The sequence below is a fragment of the Phyllobates terribilis genome, unplaced genomic scaffold (assembly GCF_046119375.1).
Source record: "Phyllobates terribilis strain yellow unplaced genomic scaffold, ASM4611937v1 Scaffold_3__8_contigs__length_932513732, whole genome shotgun sequence".
NCBI lineage: Eukaryota > Metazoa > Chordata > Amphibia > Anura > Dendrobatidae > Phyllobates > Phyllobates terribilis.
The window spans coordinates 831,141,383-831,164,354 of record NW_027362763.1 but is presented as its reverse complement, the minus strand read 5'-3'; the positions used below and the strand labels follow the sequence as shown (position 1 = coordinate 831,164,354).

Sequence of the window (22,972 nt, the reverse complement as noted above, 5' to 3'; positions counted from 1 at the left end):
TAACATAAAGCTTAAATCAATAGACTCTGTTGTTTTGGCCTGTTGAACGCTTCACAACTTTCTTCATCGACGTGATGCAATTATTTACTGTCCGCCTGGCTTCGTGGACTCTGTGGACCGAGCCAATGGGGAAGTGGAGCTCGGTGAATGGCGTGCAAACGATCCTGCAATTACAGGCCTTCAACCAGTGGGACATGGCAGAAACACCCATGATGCGAAGACTTGCCGCGACAACTACTGCCAGTACTTTAACGGTCCTGGTGCTGTTCCTTGGCAGCATCAGAACCTATAGTGGGCAACTACTCATGTTTCTACACTACGGACATTTCTGTACTGATGTGTCTAATAAACTGTGTGTTCTACTATGCAAAAGCTTTGTTTCTCATTCATTCAGTAGTAGCAGTAGTCACCGCAGTAAGCAGTCCATATATATATATATATATATATATATATATATATACACATATGTATACACATGCATATACAGATAAATACATACATACACACATGCATACACACATACATACACGCATATACATTCGTGTACTCGTATGTAAACAGATTCATCCATGTACTCATACATATTTTTAAGTACATAAATATATACACTCATATACACATACGTATACAGATAACTATATATACACATACATACTCTCAAACATACAGATATGCATACACATAAATGGCCATTTACATCTCTATATATATATATTCATATAAATATATGGACATCCATACATCTGTACAGGAACAATGCACACACCAGTGTTCCCATCTGACCGGTGACGCAGTAGCGATCCCATCTGACCGGTGACGTAGTAGCGATGTTAAACCAAGGCCGCCCAATCAGAACACAGTAGCGTCCACCAATCGGAGATGAGGGGGCGCGGAAAAGTGATTTTATGCACGCCTTTGTGACACAGTACAGTCCCTATCAAGGTGTGGATCGTTGAAATAGCTGCTGTGTGAAAGCGTCCCAATGACCGCCGAGATCGTTAGTTAGATCGCTGGGGCGGCCGAAATCGTTGGGAAGTTCTGCATGTTTGACAGCTCCCCAGCGATCACGAAACGACTCTCCAGCGATCCCAAAACCGTGACGCACTAACGATCTCGCTAGCGATCTCGTTATGTGTGACGGGGCCTTTACAGTGAAATAGAATGAATCATTTCTCAAGTACTGGTGTGTATTTTTTGTGACTGTTTAATGTATAAATAGTGTTCATTTTATTTATATTGTCCTTTAATTAAAAAAACACACTTGTAAGAGTGAAGGGAATTCTAGGTTCAGACTTCACTGCCTGTGGAACAGGAGGCAGCGAATCAAACAGAACGACATTGCATCAGGGCTGGGAGTGCCCTCACTCTGAGCTCAGAAAGTGAAGTCAATTGAGTTCATTAGCATGGAAGCAGCCTGGACAGCAGGTTGTTGTTTTTTTTTTTTTTTTGTGGATAGTTGATGGACGATGGTATATTATAAATCTATATATTTATATATTTTATAAATGTTATATTTTTTTCCCACCTTGTATTTATACCATGTATGTTGATTACCCCGTTGTTATGTATGGTTGTCTTGAGGAAGGAGTCGGTGGACTCTGAAACACGTAGACAATAAACCTACATTTTTATCCATACTAATGGTTTGTCGTCACTCCAGAGAGCGCAGAAACAACTTCCTTTTCCAGCACCTCTCTTTTTTTGTCTGAGGCCTTCTCGAGAATATAATCTAGGGCTGGCCCGAACATGTATCTTCCTTTAAAGGGAATAGAACATAATTTCATCTTTGACGCCATGACTCCAGGATTTTAACCACAGGGCCCGTCTCACGGAATTAGATAAACTAACTGCTCTTGCTGCCACTCTCACCAATTCTGCGGAAGCATCTGCTAGAAATCCTGTGGCCTTCTGGAGAAAAGGTAAGGATGCCAGGATATCTTCTCTGGGGGTGAAAGAAACAACGAGTCATTGAACAAGCAACACCCGTTGCGTTGGTGCTTAATAGCGCTGCTGAGGTCTCCCAGGACTTCCTCAATAGTCCCTCAATATTGCGTTCCAAGGGAAACTTCAAAGGGCAATGTGGTCTTCTTTGCCACCCGTGCAATCTCTATACATCCACCTTTGGGACCTCAGACCAGCAGTCTCATTGCTGTCTCATGGTCTATTGGAAATCTATCCTTCAACTCTGCCGGGGTATTCAACCTCTTCTTCCAGAGATTCCCATTCTTCTAGGACTAAATCCTGAATATTCTGGTGTATATGAAATGTCAACTTCTTCCTGGAACGCAAGCCTTCAAAGATTGTGAGCCCTCGCGGGCAGGGTCCTTGCTCCTCCTGTACCAGTCGCTGTCACATTGTGTTCAAGATTATTGTAATTGTTCTTGTATTATACCCCCTTTTTCACATGTAAAGCGCCATGGAATAAATGGCGCTATAATAATAAATAATAATAATAATTTGATCCTGTACTGTCTGGGGAACATTCTCTGTGGCATAAGACTTCAGCAGTGCCACAGGCTGATTTCCTCCATGCCACGCCGCATTGATGCAGTAATTGATGTTAAAGGAGCCCGACCAAGTATTGAGTGCATTTACTGAACATACATTTCAGTAGGACAACCATTTTGGATTTTAAAGACATTTTTCAAGCTGTTATAAAGTTCTAATTTACTGAGATAATGACTTTTGTGCTTTCATTGGCTGTAAGCCATAATCATCAACATTAACAGAAATAAACACTTGATATAAATCATGCTGTTTAAAATGACTATATAATATATGAGTTTCACTTTTTGTATTGAAGAATTGAAATAAATTAACTTTTTCATGATATTCTAATTTAGTGAGATGCACTGTATATCTCATCCTGGGAATCCTCACCCCCTTCTTCTGGCATGCTGATCGTCCTCTTTTTGGCTGCTAGAGAAGCAGATGTAGTATCCTTACTAGGAGAGGGCATAGGGTGAGAGAATGAGACCAGGAAGCATTTGATTTCCTGACGGACAATCCCTTTTATTTCCTTCATTAAAAAAGGCTGTTCCTGCCTGATAATCTTCTCCGAACAGCTCTTGCATAGGGGTTTTCTATGGGAGGGCGATAGCTTTTTTGTACAGACAGGGAATCTGCGTGACCGTTTAGATTTGTCTCCAGGTGCAGGTTCCTTGTTCCCCTAAAAGAGAGGGGAGAAGGGAAAGGAGCTATAATCATTATTACCTGCACCTGGGAGATTGACTACCAGTGCCATACTTACTGGGACTGGATAGGCGCCGGGCTCTACGGCTGCAGAGCGAGAAGACAGACATGGTTTAGCCCTACCTGCAGATGTCTTCAAGTCCAGGGCTCCTTTATGGGAGACTGGATATAGCACCTCCCTCTCATTAGAGGGCTCCTCCTCCGGTGTCCAGGTGAAGGCAGTTGTGATCACCGGCGGTTTACCGCCGCCATTTCCCCCATTGTGCTGCTGCGTTCCACCGTGGAATGCACAACCGCCGGAAGTGACATCATCCACCGCCCGGCGTCACTTCCGGAGCAGCAGTCGCGTGGGCTCCATATCCAGGAGATAGTCTCCCGCGCTTTCAGCGGGGTGGGAGAGAAGATGGACCGGAGAGAGCTTAGAGAGGCCTCCAGTCCAAAAATCCTGAAGACCTTGCCCAAAGGTGTGGACTGGAGAAGGTCCCGAATCCAGAGGAGACGGGAGCAGTGCCACCGAGGAGGAGAGGTAAAACCAGTCGATCCCCCGCTGCCTTGCTTGTAGCCTTTTTCCCCAGTGCCTGCTGCCAGCACAGCACACCAAGGATGACCTCTTCATCCCTGATAGGGACAGGAAAGAACACTGGAAGATGTGGGAGGGTCTATTTAACCTCTTCGTATTTCCTATTAGGCTGAGTTCACACGATGCGTATTTAATGCGTTTCCGCGGCGTTTTTGCAGTTGCGGAAACGCATGAAAAACGCATGGTAGAAGGGCAGCAATGTTCCCCAATTGAAATCCGCATGTGCTGTGCCCATGATGCGGATTTTTCCGCAGCGTAAACTCTGCGGTCAAAAATCCGCAGCATGTCAATTAATTTTGCGGAAACGCTGCTCTTTTGCCGCCATTGACTTGCATTAGACCGCATGGAATCCGCATCACTGTATATGTTGATGCGCTTTTCATGCGGTCTAATGTGCGGATGGTACCCGGGTGTGGATGAGAGGACTCTCATCCAGACCCAGGTACCATTAAAAAAAAAAAAGAATAAAATAAAAAATATATATATTCTCACCTTCTGACGGCCCGCGCAGCGCTCCTGCTTGGTTCGCGGCCCTTCGGGGTTGAATGAAGAAGGACCTTCGCTGACGTCAGAGTCATGTGACGGGTCACGTGACGCTGACGTCGGAAGGTCCTAAAGTCTTCACTGCCGGCAGCCGGGACCGAGCGAAGCAAGACACCGGGGGCCATCAGAGGGTAAAGTATATATTTATTTTTTGACATTCACACACTATATAAATCCATGCCGGTTGCATGGATTTATATAGTGTAAAGTTGACAAGCACTTTCCAAGTGATGCTAAAATCGCTTGGGAAGCGCTTGTCAACCCGCATGCGGAAATGAAAGTGAAGACCGCTTCATTTCCGCATGTCACTGGCAGGAAACCGCACGTACAATCCGCATGCGTTTTTTCTTGCCAGAGAGATGGAGAAACACTCAGGAAAAAATCCTGAGCATTTCTGCATCGTGTGCACATACCCTTAGAGTGGGGTTACATCCTCCGGTATGCTGTTGTGGTGGGTTATTAGAGAAAAACACCTGGGGTTTTAGTTTTCATTGTGTAGAAAAATGATTCTTCGCACCTGTATGCAAAGTTGGGAGGGATAGCCAACACTAGAGAAGACACAGAAAGGATTCAGAAGGATCTATATAAGCTTGAACAATGAGCAGTTACTAATAGAATGGTATTTAACAGGGAGAAATGCAAGATTCTACATCTAGGCAAGAAAAACAAAAATGACATCTACAGAATAGATCTAAGCAACAGCACATGTGAAAAAGACTTGGGTATACTAAGATCACCAGGATGGTGAGCAGAGGAAGAGCTACCAGGATGGTGAGCAGATTGCAAACTATGTCCTACAAGGAAAGGTTAAAGGATCTGGGAAGGTTTAGCTTGCAAAAAAGAAGGCCAAGAGGAGACTTAATAGCTGTCTACAAATATCTTAAGGGATGTCAGTGTAAAGAGAACGAGAGGTAATGGAATGAAACTGAAAAGGCAGAAAAAGGGTTTTCATGATTTTTTTTTTCTTTTACACTGCTTAAAAATAATAATGGTTTGTGTTGCCATTTTATAGACAATGGAGCTGTATGAGGGCATGTTTTTTTTTGCATGCCGAACAGATTTTTATGAACAATTTGTGGTACTTTTTTTATTGCTTGGTATAATAGCAATTTTTGGTGGTGTTGCAGTGACTGAAAAATTGCAATTTTAGCATTGTTTTTCACTTTCTGTACAAGTTGTTATATTTTAACATAGACTCAAAAAGGCAATTTGAACTTAGACCGGCAGTTGTCTGAGGACTTGTTGTAGATACTACACTACCTTTATATGGTCGTATATACAGTGGTGCTTTAAAATTTGTGAACACTTCAGAATACTCTTAAATTTTTGCATTGACCTAAAACTACATCAAAATTTTCCCACGAGTCCTAAAAGTAAATATAGGGAAGCAAATCAAACAAATGAGTCAGACTTTTTTTTTTTTTATTGACAAAAATGATACTTCGCAGGACATGTGAACCTTCAGGATTAAGATAATTTGAAGGTGAAATTAGAATCTGTTTTCAAATCAATAGGATGAAAATATAGTGCAAGTAAATGACCTGTTTTATTTAAAAAACAGGGATCTATCAGTCTGATCCGCACAATTTATGGAAGTGTATCATGGCAGGAATAAAAGACGTCTTAGGACCACAGAAGACAAATTGTTGATGCTCATCAGGGTGGAAGTGTTAGAAAACCATCTCTGTCCTCATCTGCCTTCATAAGCCGACACCACACAGATAACCTCGAAAAAGACAGTTTGATCAAAATGCTGGATCATGTATCTGTATCCAGTCTGTTTATTAATAAAACGCTCATCTCAACATATTCCTTTAGAACATTACTTGTGCCGAAGTTAAATTACGGTAATTTCTTCTGAACACATTTCATCTATTGTCAGTCAGTGCAAACTAATTTACTAATGGAACGTAAAGGGGTTGTCCACTACTTTAGCATTGATGGCCTTTCCTTAGGCCAAGTCGTCAATGTCTGATCGGTCAGACACCCTGACCAGCTGTCATTGGTGTCGGCGGCCACTGGCCAGAAGTACTCACTTGCGGAGCTGCCAGTCTGATTGTGGCCGCCGCAGGGTACTGCACATCCACCTCCTATTGATTTGTATTTTGAGTTGGATGTGTAGAACCAAAATAAAACCCTTTTACATCAGATAAAGTCAATGTGGGTATAGGTACAACCATAATACAGGAACCAATCTGTCCCCACAGAACAAATTTTTACCTCCTGAGTTGCTCGACTGAAATCAATATTCAAAACAAAAATATATATATTTTTTTAATTAATAAAAACTAAGGAATAAAACCCAAATGATTCCCAATGTGACCAGAAACTGAGTTTGGCTATTTCAGATTAACATTACTCACGGTATAGACGCAGACTCCACTGTAGAGTGAACCCTTTTTTTCTCCACAGAGGGAGTGTCCATTCATTTTTTGAGGGGGGCTACATTAAGCAGCTTTGACCATACGTTTTGTAAGGGTTATTAATTTACTTGCATATGCCAGTTATAGTCCCCTTTCATCACTTATCGAGGATAAATAAATGTAATTCTTTTAAAAGGGGTTGTCCACTACCCAGTCAACCCCTTATTTATCACCATAGATCCCCAATGTAAAATAACAGCCCTCTGGTGGGGGCACCCTTCCATAGATGTCGGCACCTACTCTTCCGGGGCTCCTGTTTCATAGAGCCACGAGAGAACAAGCTAGTGGTCAACTCCTTTAATTTCCCTCAAAATTAAGATCTTGCATTCCCCTTATCAGCTTTGTCATGGTTTAAAAAAAATGCCATTTTCTTCATATCAATCTATTCTAAAAAAAATAAAATAAAAAAAAATATATATATATATATATATATATATATATATATCATCTAAAACTTTGCAATATTCACACTGACCACTATACCCAAGAGTCACATGGTCATAAGCAGCAACTGACTTGCTCTTGTGAAAGGAGACGGAACATCACCTACTGAGAAATGGAGCATCCGGTGTTATCTACCACAAGGTAGTGTTTTCAGTGTCATAATCCTGTCGGTGATAATGAGACTGCTGAAAAGTCATCTGCAAAGAATAGGAGTCCAGCATCAGGCCTAGAAGCCGCTGAATATTGCAAGACTTCGCAGCTTTTTTTTACGGCAATATGAAAAAATACATACAATTGGATATCTTCTGATGACACATTCCCATTAGGATAGACACAGACAGACATACTATGTAACTTAATGTTCAAACCCTTTAGGTTTGTGCAGGATGATATGTCATACAGCACAGAGGCTGTCAGTCAAGCAAGAGAGTAATGGGCAGGGAATAGAGCTGGAGTGACAGAGGCTTCAGATCAACAAACAGCTCTTCAGCCTCATTTGCATATCAACTCAAACACGTATTTCTCAGTAATGGAGTGATGGACTGAATACAGAAGTGGTGACTGGTTTCTATTATACTTTTCCTCTGAATGTTCCACTCGTAGTTTTGGCTTACAAATACTGAACGTGTGAACATGGCCTAAAAGGTATTGCTGGGCTGGTCTCTGAAAGAGCTACATGCACATATAAATAGTTTGGGGTGTGAAATCCTGCTGACAGATTCCCTGTAAGGTATCTCAATGACTGCTGGAAGAGAACGTCTCTGAATATTGCCCCAGCATAAATGCTTCAGAGGCCATGCTAAAGTTGGCAAAAAAAAAAGTACCATATAGACAAAGGAAACAAAAATACAAGCAAAAGCAAACATGGAATTACAGGGTCACATTTTAATTCCTGAATTTTACAGTTCAGCATTAATATCACCACATGTATACAAATGGTGTAAAACAAATACAGTGGTATTTAATACAAAATAAACTTCTGTATTTTATGGAAAAACAAAAAAAAAAAAAAAAAAAAAAAAAAACTATACTTCATATCTACACAGACAGCCCATCTTTCCAAACAATAGCTAAAATTAGAATTAAACTACAAAATCTCCAAAACTGGGAAACTGCTGCAACTATTATCAGGAGAAACAGATCTAGAACCTGTGAGGAGGAGGGAGACTTTCAGAGAAGATTGCAGCTGGTCCGTGTGTCCCCGAACAGTAGATGCAAGTGAAGGAGGGAACACTTTTCTTCAGCATGATCTCAGATCATATACGGGAGTTTAATAAAATATTTACAGTTCCGGTGCTACTTCAAGAAAAAAAAAAATTAAATCAAACCAAATTGTATTCCACAACTACACTGTAACGGAGTATCAGCTGCAATTCATCTACATCCATGGAATGTGCTCTGAATTGCTATGTAGAAAATGAGTGCACGGAAAGCGGCGGCTCTCGCTCTACACCCTTGCTGAAGAGAATAAAAGGTGCATATATATAGATCAGACTTCCGACACAATGAAACAAAATGGCTGATGGTAATTCATTGCTTGCTGTGTTAACCCCTTTGGTATATTTGTTTCTTGTATAGCCATGATGGGTTCAGCACAAAAAAGAAAATTAAAACAATGGATTAACTTATATGGAACTAAAAACAGCTAATGGCGTTCAACCAAGGAAGCTGAATGTTAAAGAAAAAGAAAGATGGGTAAAACACACTGTTCATTGAATCACGAAAATATTAACACTGCAAGAGATTGAGGCACTGGTTAGGAGGTCAATGGGCAGTTTCCAGACTAGTTTTGGAAGCTACTGATCCTTGGCATCAGTATTTCTGGAAGTGCAGTATGCAGGACGGGCTACTTATTACATCTGTCCATTTTGACTTCAGATTTTAATAAAATACACACTGAAAGATTCTCATTCATTTTTTTTTTCTTAAAAGTTTACATGCACTACAATGTGTCACCCATCCCCCCCACCTCCCATTCCTACTAGCGAAGACGGGAATTCAATTTACAAAGAATGGTCCCAAAGTTAGATCAGAATTTATTCCCTTCAATTTCTTTATAAAATAGGCAAATTCATAAAACACTATGGCCAGCACCATTAAAAATTAAGATTACCGGTGTGCAACTGAACGCTTTTAGCTTCTTGGGGGCGACCCTACAACATTAAAAATGTGTCTCTTTCTAAAGTGATCCATTCTGATCCCTTCCCCAAACTCAAGATACACTGAAGCAATCATCTCAGCTAATCCATCATTCTGAAACCCATGAAATCTTGGCATTTACACCCATCTAGTGGAGTTTGGCTACTTCCGTATTATTCAATTGAGAAAGCTTCTGGACTTGCACTAAGCTCAGACATCAGTTGCTGCATTAACCCAAAACTAATATTTGTCAATTTAAGATCCCAGCCTAGGTCTTTTTCGTGGAGAGGTGTCTTCTTCCTCCTCCTCTTCCTCATCATCAGGATAATCCACCAGTCCGATCAGACTTCCCTGCTGCAGAAAGGAGATTGTTAGCTTATCAGATGCACAAGATGAACTTAAGTCATTCTCTGCTACTTCCTGCTGCAGTGAGATCTGGATCAATCTCTACTTCACAAATGCCTCCAGTGGGCCAGGATGTTGTTGGCAAGGCTCAGGCAATAGAAATACTGTCAGTGTATTAAGCCATAAGTGTTCTCTAAAGGGATATCCTCAAATTGTGGCTTAAGCAGAAAAATCACAAGTCTAGTGTAACGCTGCAGGTAATCAGCCTCAACTCCCTGACATCCATCCAACAATGCTGGTGTGATGCCGCTGTGTAGCCATGGAAAATCAATGTAAAATATGTCCCCCTCCAGCCTGGGTCCCCTTCCTCAGGATTTGGTTACTGTGGGGTTATAATTATTGGCCCCGGTGATATACTGCAGTGGAATACACTAGATTCTGCCATCACCGCTAGTAAAGTGCAAGACTAGGGTTTCTTGATCACAGCACATTCCTAAAAGGGCTGTCCGGGACTAAACAAATGATGGCCACCTATAGGATAGGTCATCGATACGAGATCAGCTAAAATCTGAAGTAACTGGCAGCGGCCACTAAACAATGTTCAGCCCCATGCGTTGCTTACATGCAGCCACTGCCGATCACGGCCACTTATGTCCCAATCACTTGAACCACAGGTCTGCTTTCATTTCTTGGCTTACCTTTGTAGATGTAACTGTAGTTGATAAACTTGAGTTTTTGGAGGATGATCCATTGGAGCCTGCTGGTGGGGTCTGAGCTGCCACAGATTTGCTGTTCGCACTATTTGCGCCATTAGCTGAACTGGCAGAATGAGAAAAAGTGAACTTGAATCCTCCCACCGAGGTCCTCTTCGGGAGATTCTCCTTGTCTTCACTTTCTTTAGCTTTGAAGTAAAAAAGGAAGAGACAAAGTTTACAGACGGAGCCGAAGCTGTCATGTATGGTACAGACAATATGTCCTACTGAACAGGTTACTGTATCTGCAGGGCATAGGGGAGAAGCAACACATGAATGGATAGTTTGCATGTACTGAATACTGTTCAACAAAACTATCACAGCTCTGTATAGCGCCAGTACCTCCATTGTCCGCAGTAATCAAGCAGTAGGTTAGGGGGGAAAGAGCAGAGGAGGGGAATTGAGATTAAATCCCATATTAAGGAGGTATTCTGCCCAGACAAAAGCCTGCCCTGCTCATGTGCTGATTACATAGACAAATAGACATGTTCAGCGACGAGCCATGCACCCATAGGCGGATTATAATGAGGGCAATCTGGGCTACCACCCGGGGCCTGGGGCCTCCAGGGGGCCCGGGGTGTCTATGGCCAGATTGCCCTCATTATATGTGCGGCGCGGCGGCACATACTGGCAGACAGTGGAAGGGGGGCCCCCGGACCGCTCCCCCAGCAGCAGCGCACGGACGCTGCTTCTTCTCCGGCCGGGCCAGCAATGCAGCTGTTAACTTCCCTGTGCTGGCTCGGCTGCGTCACTGTTAAGAGACACGGCCCTGTGCGCAGCCTTGTCTCCTAGCTGTGATGTCACGCAGTGCGCGCCCGGCCTGCAGTGCTGCACCGAAGAGGAGCAGGAGGACTGGAGCAGAGCCGGGGGAAGGCGAGTCTGTGTGAGAGAGAGTGTATAGATGGCGCCGTGCGGCCTGCCGATGTGTATAGATGGCGCCGTGCGGCCAACCGCTGTGTATAGATGGCGCCGTGTGCTCAATATTGATTTTTTTTGAGCGTTTCTGCATGTCCCTGGCAGAAAAAACGCATGCGGATTGTACATGCGTTTTTCCTGCCAGGGACAAGCGGAAGTGAAGTGTTCTTCACATGCATTTCCGCATGCGGGTTGACAAGCGCTTTCCAAGCGATTTTAGCATCACTTGGAAAGTGCTTGACAACTTGGTCACACTATATAAATCCATGCAACCAGCATGGATTTATATAGTGTGACCGTAAAAGAATGGTAAAAAATAAATATATAATTATCTTCTGATGGCCTGCCGAAGTCAGCGGTCGCGTGACCCGTCACATGACTAAATGACGTCACGGCAGGTCCTTTTCAGATCATCGCGAGCTGCCGGCAAGCCAGGACGCATCGGATAAAGACACCGGGGGCCATCAGAAGGTAAGTATGATATTTTTTATTTTATTCTATTTTTTTTTTTTAAACCAATTATTTTTATTTAGGTTTCAAAAATTTACAGCAAACAGTTATCAATATACATATAACAATTCACATAACGTGTAGTAATACAGTTAAAACCCTCTCCCCCCTCCCGCTAATACTCCTTATGCCGGGCATACCTGGGAACATTGACAATCATATTACCGCCATCCATGCGGACCATATTTTCCCAAAAGTTCTCTCTCCATGCCTCCGCCTGTAAATGCTTTCCTCTAAATGCATTACCGTACGTGTCTGAGCAATAAATTCCCTCCTAGTGGGGGGTTCCGAATCTGTCCATTTTCGTGCTATTAGTTTGCGTGCCACATATAGCAATCGCGCTATCGCCACTTTGTAATGTTCTGAGACAGGTATTCCATCCACCTCCCCCAAAACACACAGCACCGGGTTTCTGTCAATTGTACATGTATAAGCCCTCTCAATTTTGTTAACAACGACCAACCAATAAGCCACTAGCCGTGGGCATGACCATAGCATGTGTAGCAGTCCGGCCTGGTCCGTGCCACATTTAGGGCAACTGGAATCTCCCCTCAAGCCCGCCTTGTACAGGCGCAGCGGTGTTTTGTATGTCCTATGTATTATGTATAATTGGGAGATCCGTGCCTGCTCGCTTAGAGAGATCTTCGGGACATATTCTAGAATTGCCTCCCATTGTTCTGTTGTGAGGGTACCCACCTCCCTTTCCCATTTACTCTTTGCAATGAAGTGATTTCCCCCCAGATAGGAGTGCAGTAGGTCATGATATAAGCTCGATATGACTCCCCTCGTCCCTCCCTTCATACATACAGAGTCTAGTACAATGTCACCCTGAACCGTCATGGCTCCCAATCCACACTGTGCCCTCCAAGCATGTCGAAGCCTATAGTATTGAAATCCCCATACCAAAGGCAAATCAAATTCTTCTCTCAATTTCTCAAAGGTCTTCAGGTCCGTTCCACTCTGCAGCTGGCACACATATCTCACTCCTTGCGCCTTCCAATTGCCCATTTGACACAGCTTATTAAGTTCCGGCAGATGTTCATTGCCCAACACCGGTGAGTACTTAGTCAGCCCGTCCACCCCCCTGATCTTTTTAATAGTGTCCCATACCTTCTGAGTCAAGACTAAGGTAGGATATATTGCTCCCAATTTCTTAAAGGTACCATCCTCTAACGCCTGGACCAGTGGGCGTCTCCCCGACACATGTACCAGCACCCGGCAAGCTGCCCCTCCACAATCGGGTTCTCTCCATCCCCTGACATGCTGGCCCTGTACTGCCAAGAAATAGACCCAGGGATTGGGTGCGGCCAATCCGCCCTCCTCCTTCCCATTTTGCAGCGTTCCCAATTTAATCCTTGCCTGCCTCTTGCCCCATATCAAGGATCTGAAGATAGAATCAATACCCTGAAACCGTTTTTTTGGTAGCCATATCGGTGAGTTGTGCAAAACATACATTAGTTGTGGCATAAGGACCATCTTAATCAGGTTAGTTCTACCCGTCACCGTCAAAGCCAATTGGCACCATGCGCCTATTTTCTTTTTAAATTTCTCTAGCAGAGGAACTAAATTCAGATCCGTGAATCGTGTCAATGGAAGCGCCACCCATATCCCAAGGTATTTAAATTGTGAAACCAGCTGGAGCTGCTTCCCCCTCTCATCTATCTCCTCCGCTTTTATTGGTCTATCTACAGCCATGACATAAGACTTGTGCCAGTTTATCTCCAGTCCCGAAATGCTCCCAAAGTGTTTAATTACATCCATCGTGCACCCCAATGTCTCTCCTGCATTTTCCAGAAATAACAGGATGTCATCGGCATCCAGTGATATTTTTTCTTCAAGCCTCCCAAATTTAAATCCGACCACTCCTCTCTCAGCTCTTATTTTGGCCGCCAGGGGCTCCACTGCCACCGCAAACAATAGCGGGGACAGCGGGCACCCCTGCCTTGTGCCCCTATGTAAGTCAAACATCCCGGACCGTTCACCATTCACCTTAACTACCGCCCTTGGGGATGAGTACAATAACTTCACCCAGGCCATGAATGCGGGGTCAAATCCCATTATTTCCATGATTTTCCATAAATATTTCCATTCCACGCTATCAAATGCTTTTCTAGCGTCCAATGACATCACTATTCTCCCGCCACCATTATCAGCAGGCAGCTGCATATTAAGAAATAATCTTCTCAAGTTAACAGCCGTGGAGCGGTTGGGCATAAAGCCCGACTGGTCCTCGTGAATAACAGTATGCGCAACCCCGGTGAGCCGGGTGGCCAGGATCTTAGCGAGTATTTTGACATCCGTTGTCAACAACGATATGGGCCTATACGACTCCGCATCCATGGGGTCTTTCCCCTCCTTTGGCAGAACCACTATCACCGCTTCCTCCATTGATCTCGGTAACGCCCCCTTCACCAAAGCCTCATCAAACACAGATTTCAATTTTGGAGCTAGCAGTTCCACCAGCTCCCTGTACACCTCCCCAGGTAGACCATCAGCACCCGGTGATTTGTTATTGGGCATAGACAGAATTGCACATTCCACCTCCTCCACACTCACAGGTTCATCCAACCTCATCCTATCTTCCTCAGACAATTTAGACAGTGAGATGCCTTCCAAAAATTCCTCTACGGCCCCCTCCGTGTCCCGTACTCTTGAATTGTACAGTGCCATGTAATATTCCTTGAAGACCTCCAATATGTCCTTTGTGTCTGTCAGAGTCGTCCCCGTTTGGTCTCTCAACCTGTACACCCTGGAAGACTCCCTCTGTGCCGCAGATATCACCGCCAACAAGTGACCCACTCTCTCTCCTTCCTCAAAGAATTGGGCTTGCTGAAATGCCCTTTTCCTCTCAGCTTGCATCATGTGCAGTTTATTAACTGCCTCCTGTGCCAATTTTAGTCTATTGTGAGCTACACTCGTTGGCGCCAAAATCATGTCTGCCTCTGCCCTTGTCAAGTCATCCTTTATTTGTTGATCTGCCAATTTAGTTTTGGTCTTACACCGTGAGATCTCACTTATAAAGAGTCCCCTCATAAAGGCCTTCATAGCCTCCCACACCACTGTGGCCTCAGCACTCCCTTCATTCACTTGGAAGAAGTGCTCTAGTTCTTTGGTTATGCCACCCATATCCACCACTTTAAGCCACGTCGGGTGAAGACGCCAACCTCCCCTCTGACCCTGAGCAGATCCCACTAGAAGCGTGACAACCATAGGACTATGATCCGATAGAGTCCTCTGTAGGTATTCCACCTCCCCAACCATCCCATCCATAGCAGTATCCCCAAAAGCCAGGTCTATCCTTGACAGTGTTCCGTGTGTAGCCGAATGACACGAGAAGGTCCTCTTACCCTCATTTCGTACTCTCCACAAATCCACCAGCCCCAGCTCCCCCACGTAGGTGCCAAATGCAGTCATTCCGTCCCATCCAGCTTCCATACCTGCCGGACGTACTTTATCCCAGTAATCATTCATGGTGTTGTTAACATCTCCCATAATCAACATCGGAGCCCCCCCCCATCTGGCCGTCAAGTCCATTACTGCTTGAAGTTCCTTTTTAGAATAAGGTGGAGGGATATATAAAGCCACTAAAATAATTTTGTGTCCATACAATCTGCACGCAATCCATACATACTGCCCTTCACTGTCTACTTGCACTGCCAGCTCTTCATAATGTGCGTTTTTGTGTATTAAGACTGACACACCCCTGGAGTACGAGGAATAAGTGGAATGATATGTCTTTAACATCCACCCTCTCGATAGCCAGTGCCTAGTATCTCTAGTGAGATGGGTCTCCTGTAAGCACGAAATCATAGGATCACAAGATCTGATGTGATTCAGAACTGCTGCCCTCTTAATCCTGTCAGATATACCACGTACATTCCAACTTAAAATCCGAACCGTACGGTTACTCATTGTGCATTAGAAAAAACAATCCACCATCAAGTAACATCTTTCCATTTTGTTCCCAAGCATACCAGGTCAAACAGCATAAGCAACCCCATTTTCCCGCAAATCCAACCCATCCAACTCCCCCCCTCCCTCCCCCTACCCCACCCCCTCCCCCCCTCCCTCCCCCTACCCCACCCCCTCCCCCTACCCCTACCCCACCCCCTCCCCCCACCCTTCTCTTGTCACTCTCTTCCCAACGTGAGAGTGGGAGCTCAAAGAACCTGAGCAACATCGTAGTATACCGCATATCAACATGCGCCGTGTCCTCCTCCAGCATTGGCAGTCTCTCCACCACCTAATCAATAGTATGCATAGTCCCGAACCATTAATCAAACAAATTAACTATAAAACTATAAAACGTAGATCCCAGCGGGGGTTTCTCCCCCTCCTCTGCGGTTTCGCAGAGCAATGCAGAGCCACAACCCTATCCAGTGGTCAGGATAGCAGGGTCGTGCATTCACCGTGCCGAGTCCTCAGCTTCTCTCAATTTGCTCCGGTTCCGCTCCAACCACGAGGTGGCCTCTACCGGTGACGGGAAAAAATTGACCTTTCCAAAGGCTTCCACTCTTAATTTGGCAGGATAAATTGTAGAGTATTTCACATTCAAAGAGCGGAGCTGTTTCTTCACTTCACCATACCGTAGCCGCAGCTTTTGCACCTCAGCCGAGTAATCCGGGTATATTTCAATGCGTTTGCCCTCCAGGGTAAGATCTGTCAATTTTCTGGCCTTACGTAAGATAGTGTCCCGGTCTCTGCAGTTCAGGATTCTGGCTAACATCGTACGAGGGCCCTCTCCAGGCACTGGGGGTCTCATGGGCACTCGATGGGCACGCTCCACAGCAAACACCCTCGACAGGATATTAGACCCAAACTTTCCCAGCAGCCAGGTTTCAACAAAGGTCGTGGGGTCAGCACCCTCAGCTCTTTCAGGGATGCCCACAATACGCAAAATTGTTCCTGCGTGACCGGTTTTCCAGGTCATCGTTTTTGTTAGCCACTACCGTGATCCTCTGAGTGTGCTGTTGCTGCGTCTTTTGCACTGAGGTTAAATGATCTTCTGTTACACCAACTCTGCCCTCCACCTCAGTCAATCTGGCTGTAACTTTCTGCATAGAAGCCTCAATGCCTCCCAAGTCGGCTTTCAGACCATTCACCTGCTTTGTCAGAGCAGTTAAAGCAGTCTTGCAGTATAAGACAGCCTGGAATACATCTCGCAGAGTCGGCTCTACCTCATCTGAACTTTCAGCTGCCAGCACAGTGTCACCATCCCCCTCCTCCTGCTGTTCATTATGTAGCACAGGCACAGGCATCTCCTCACCATCTTCCTCCTCATCTCCATGCTTCTCACTGCCTTCACTTCCTTCTTCATCTGCCTTCATGCCCCTCGCATACCTGTGCAGCCGTGCTGAAGCCTCCAGCCTCCGTGCATAGGCTGTGTTCCTCTTCCTCTGTCTCGGTGCCATCTTGGGCTGAGGCACTGCTGCAGGCCCCGGCATCCTTCTGCCTTTTGCGGCCCATGTTGGACTCTCTGAGTCTGGCAGAAGCTCGCCTCTGACTCCCGGGACCCTCAGACAGCAGTTCCTGATAAGGGATTTGGCTGGTTCGGGCTCTGTGCAGGATAATTGAAGCTAATGGTGGTGGAGAGGCACTGCCACCCGACCTCTCACATCAAGAGCTAGGCCACGCCCCATTCTATTTTTTTTTTACAGGTACTATGGTACCTGGGTCTGGAGGAGAGTCTCCTCTTCTCCAGACCCGGGTACCATCCGCACATTTAAACGCATGGAATCCGCATGTACAGATGCAGTGATGCGGATTACATGCGTTCCAATGCAAGTAAATAGCGGCGAAAACGCAGCACTTCCGCAAAATTGGTAATGCTGTGGATTTTTCTGCAATGATAATCCGCAGCGGAAATTTCCACAGCATGTGTACAGCACAATGCGGATTATCATTGGGAAACATGGCAGACCTGCTACCAAGCGTTTAAGCGTTTCTGCAGCGGAATTGCTTAAACGCATAGTGGGCACACAGCCTAAAAAAAATTATTATAATTAATATTGTGGCAAATTAATTTCACGTGAACTATCACATGATCTATCACAGGGGATCATGTGACACATATGAGAGGCGTGTGTGTGTGTGTTTGTGTGTGTGTTTGTGTGTGTGTTTGTGTGTGTGTTTGTGTGTGTGTTTGTGTGTGTGTTTGTGTGTGTGTTTGTGTGTGTGTTTGTGTGTGTGTTTGTGTGTGTGTTTGTGTGTGTGTGTGTTTGTGTGTGTGTTTGTGTGTGTCGTCTTCTAAACTGCCCGGGCCCTTGCTACTCTTAATCCACCCCTGCATGCACCCATGTCTTCATCACATGATCAGGTCATGTTTAATAAGCAAATAATTACAGGTCCTCTCACTAAATTAGAATATCATCAAAAAGTTAATTTATTTCAGTTCTTCGATACAAAAAGTAAAACTCATTATACAGAGTCATTACAAACAGAGTGATCTATTTCAAGTGTTTATTTCTGTTAATGTTGATGATTATGGCTTACAGCCAATGAAAACACAAACGTCATTATCTCAGTAAATTAGAATACTTTATAACAGCTTGAAAAAGGTTTTTAAAATCCGAAATGTTGTCCTACTGAAATGTATGTTCAGTAAATGCCCTCAATACTTGGTCGGGGCTCCTTTTGCATCATTTACTGCATCAATGTGGTGTGGCATGGAGGCGATCAGCCTGTGGCACTGCTGAGGTGTTATGGAAGCTCAGGTTGCTTTGATAGCAGCCTTCAGCTCGTCAGCATTGTTGGGTCTGGTGTCTCATCTTCCTCTTCACAATACCCTATAGATTCTCTATGGGGTTAAGGTCAGGCGAGTTTTCTGGCCAATCAAGCACAGTGATACTGTTGTTTATAAACCAGGTATTGGTACTTTTGGCAGTGTGAACAGGAGCCAAGTCCTGCTGGAGAATGAAATTTCCATCTCCAAAAAGCTTGTCGGCAGAGGGAAGCATGAAGTGCTCTAAAATTTCCTGGTAGACGGCTGCACTGACTTTGGTCTTGATAAAACACAGTGGACCTACACCAGCAGATGACATGGCTCCCCAAACCATCACTGATGGTGGAAACTTCACACTAGACCTCAAGCAGCTTGGATTGTGGCCTCTCCACTCTTCCTCCAGATTCTGGGACCTTGATTTCCAAATAAAATGCAAAATTTACTTAGTGTCAATGACTGCCTTCTGGACATCTGTCAAGTCAGCAGTCTTCCCCATGATTGTGGAGCCTACTGAAACAAACTATGGGACCTTTTTAAATGCTTAGGAAGCCTTTGCAGGTGTTTTTTGTTAATTATTTTAATTTACTGAGATAATGACTTTTGTGTTTTCATTGGCTGTAAGCCATAATCATCAACATTAACAGAAATAAACACTTGAAATAGATCACTGTTAGTAATGGCTCTATATAATATATGAGTTTCACTTTTTGTATTGAAGAACTGAAATAAATTAACTTTTTCATGATATTCTAATTTAGTGAGATGCACCTGCAGGTTTTACATTCAGTGACTAAAGGGAGAGATCTTAAATGGAGAAGTGATAAAAGCCAAGAAAACAAACTTTTCATTATACAATGAATACGCTACAACTCATGACATATAGATCAGTAAACCTTCCATTTCTACCTTTTTTTGTTTCCATAAATTTTTCATAGCTGTCAGGAAAGTCATCTTCAGTCTTCGACTTCTCAATCGGAGGTACAACGGCTTCACCCTCTTCCTCCTCGTCTTCATTAAACCATAGCTCTTCATCTTCTTCCAAAGCTCTGGCATCTCTTCGGAATCTGTTGCTGCGCAGAATAGACGGTACGCTGGAAGTGGCAAAATTGTATCATTGCATTGGCAAAAACAGGTAGAAGAATGTACTAGGCCTATTCCTGCTATCAGCTGTTACACAACAGGCCGGAGCATTAAATCACAAATTTCCCAATAATGGATTGTGTCTGCTGTATAAAACCACAAATTATTTTACAAAAAAAAAAAATTCTATAACTCTGCTCAAAATGAGTTTCTTGATAGCAATCGGAGTGCCAAGTCCCATTACATGGGCGATAGATATGAAACAATATGTTCTGGATACATCCATCTGCCACTAGAGGGAGTTCCCTGCGTCATTACTGAATAGAATATGTAACAGAGGGCTCCATCTAGTGGCTGATGCAGGTAGTGAGCAGGTTCTTCTAAATTTAAAAAGAGTAACCTTTATTTAGATTTTTATTAAATAAAACAGGATCTAAATATTTTAAAGCTTTGTGATTAAAATATTACCCAATTCTACCCCGGGCATGCCTTACACTGCTTCCCAATTATGGCTCCTGTCCCTTTCTTTCCCTCCAGCAGATATGCATCACTAAATGCCTTGCTGTTCATATATTCAGGCTTTTGAATATCTTTTAAATACTTCAGGTGGCAAGCATTTAAGAGCAGCGTGCGGACCAGTCTTCAGACGTTTACCGCTAAGTCAAGACCCCATACTTTACAACAGAAGTCAATGGAAAGGCTAAAAAGATGTCCGGGAGTCAGACTAATTTGTCATTTTTGCTAAGAAAAAAACTCACACGCTAGCATTTTCTTCGTTGCCGGCTTTCAAAAAAAAAAAAGTTAAATTGCTCAGGATACAACAAAAAATACACTTCAGGTTTACTAAACTCCAGAGAGGAAAAAAAGAGCAACTTATAAAGTGTCTTCTGATTGAAGGAATATAGGTTTTTGATTGCTGGAAAAAGGCGCAGTGTAAATACATCAAAGATCACATAACAGAAATAAGCAGTTTATTGGGCTCTATACAGATTATGTGAGCAGTGCGGTGCTTTTTTGTTAACTGACAGTTACACTAAGTCTATCCAGTGGATTTGGAGCACCAAGAGAAAAAAAACATCAAACTACTAGTAAATGACAAAAGAGAGAAACTTATTACATAAGTTTAATATTCACTTTAACCCCTTCGCAACCCTGGGATTTTGCGTTTTTTGCATTTTCGTTTTTTGATCTCCTTGTTCTCAGAGCCATAGCATTTTTAATTTTTTGGTCAATATGGCCGTGTGAGGGCTTATTTTTTGCGCACCGAGCTAAAGTTTTTATTGATAACATTTTGGGGTAGATCCAATGTTTTGATTGCCCGTTATTGCAATTTTACTGCGACCCAAAAACTTAAATTCCTCGTTAAGCAATTCACCGATCGGATTAATTCTTTTTTATATTGATAGATCGGGCGATTCTGAACGCAGCGATACCAAATATATGTATGTAGGGTTTTTTTTTTTCATTATTTTATTTTGAATGGAGCGAAAGGGGGGTGGATTTAAACTTTTATACTTTTTTAAAACTTTTTTTTTTTTTTTTTTCCACTTTTTGGTTGCTTCTATAGTCTCCATAGGAGACTAGAAGCAGCACTTGTCTGATCGCCTCTGCTACATACAGATGATCAGCAGATCACCTGTATGTAGCAGAAATGGTCCTGTGCTATGAGCGCCGACCACTAGGTGGCGCTCATAGCGACCCGCTCATGACAACCACTGGTGTCTGCTGCAGACCCTGGGTTGTCATGCCCACCCATCGGTGACCCACGATCACGTGACGGGGGTCACTTCCGGCGCGGCGCTGTTAAATGCCGCTGTCAGAGTTTGACAGCGGCATTTAACATGTTAACAGCCACGGGTGGATCGCGATTCCACCCGCGGCTGTTGCGGGCACATGTCAGCTGTAATAATCAGCTGACATGTGCCCAGTTCAGTGCGGGCTCAGCGCCGGAGCCCTCACTGAACCGGGAGATTACAGCCTGTGCGTACTAATATAGCACAGGCTGTAAAGGGGTTAAAAACCATTGACATTATCTTTAGTATGCATTATCTAATCCAGTAAGCCACAAATATTACAATAGTGGGAGTTAATCGTATTCATGAATAAAACCAACACCGAGCTATGTCCAAGTCTGAAAACGAGCAATATGTTCAGGAGAAAAAAAACCTCTGTAGGCAGAGTACAAAGAGGCTGTGTAAGGGTCAGGCCTGGATCCTGTGCAGGGAGCGGTAAGTCGGTAGCAGACTGCCACACAGGCTCCATGCCTTACAAGAGCGACTAAAGGAAAATCGCATACATGACACTAGATCTCATGCGGAGGTCTCACCTGTTTAATTTCTGACTCTGGCGGTCCTTTTCTTGCTCGTACTTGGTCTTCAGCCCTTTGAACGTCTGAACATATTCAATGGATTCGAGATCCTTATAGAAGTTATCCACTATATGCGCAGTCAGAGACTTTATGTCCTCCTGCAACGTGAGAGAAAAGATGGATCTTAGATCAGGCTCCCAACATTAAACCAGGGGAATTTTGCTTCTACAATACAGGGATTTGGCTTCTAGATTTTCCCAGCCCAGCTACTGCCTGTTCACACTATACAATTAAACATTGCAAAGACCTGATCAGAGCACCACTGTTAAAAGGGCTCCAACATCAGTCATTTTCGTACTGAAAACTACTTCTGGACACTTCCTCTTTAACAGAAGCTACTCAACATTGACTGTGGGACTACAAGTCTCAGCAGATCTAATAAATAACAGTATAGAAACTCTACCCCAACCACTCACATTCCCCGTGATACCTTACTATGCAGGTGACTGGCAGCGCGCAGTCTGCGCCGCGGTGAGCAGATACTTACCACTCGGATGAACTCGAACAGCTCTATTATTGCAGAGTTCAGCAGGTTGTATCTGGTTCCATTATCCACAAGAGCATTAATAACCGGCTCAAAAAGGTTTCCCTTTATAATGTAACGGTTGTAAAACTCATCTTTCAAGCCAATTATTCGCCTCATGAAACGTAAAGCACCTAAAATACAAACATTGTATGAGCAGGATGGATATTACAAAGATATTAGGCGGGATTCACACTTTCTCCTATGTGAAAAATTATTCACTTTATTGTGCAGCTAAAGAGAAGGGGACTTACAAAGTGCCAAAAAAGTATGCTTTGAGTTCATCAATATTAAGACTCTTCGGAGCAAATCCTTGTTCATGATGTAGTTCTTGATGTGGTAGGTGTGATGCTCCACACAAAACGTCAGCAACTCCAGGATCAAAGCAAGCAGCTGGGCGGTCTGATAGTTATCTGAAATACAGGAAAGAGACCCTC

General features: G+C 43.8%; 1 protein-coding gene across 4 annotated transcripts in view; it reads right to left on the bottom strand.

Moving 5' to 3' along the window:
- Nucleotides 1-6,412: 6,412 nt before the first annotated feature.
- PPP4R3B (protein phosphatase 4 regulatory subunit 3B) overlaps nucleotides 6,413-22,972 on the bottom strand; it is a 57,236-nt gene continuing 40,676 nt past the window's right edge. For 2 of the 4 annotated variants that reach the window (XM_073672441.1, XM_073672443.1), the window contains exons 11-16: nucleotides 22,790-22,948; nucleotides 22,500-22,669; nucleotides 21,971-22,110; nucleotides 19,471-19,655; nucleotides 10,365-10,567; nucleotides 6,413-9,672 (exon numbers count right to left, since the gene is read on the bottom strand). In XM_073672441.1, the coding sequence (XP_073528542.1) occupies nucleotides 9,577-9,672; nucleotides 10,365-10,567; nucleotides 19,471-19,655; nucleotides 21,971-22,110; nucleotides 22,500-22,669; nucleotides 22,790-22,948 (953 nt within the window). In that variant the 3' untranslated portion in view covers nucleotides 6,413-9,576. Of the gene's footprint in view, nucleotides 9,676-10,364; nucleotides 10,568-19,470; nucleotides 19,656-21,970; nucleotides 22,111-22,499; nucleotides 22,670-22,789; nucleotides 22,949-22,972 lie in introns of all 4 variants that reach the window. The other 2 variants (XM_073672440.1, XM_073672442.1) reach the window with 1 other exon arrangement.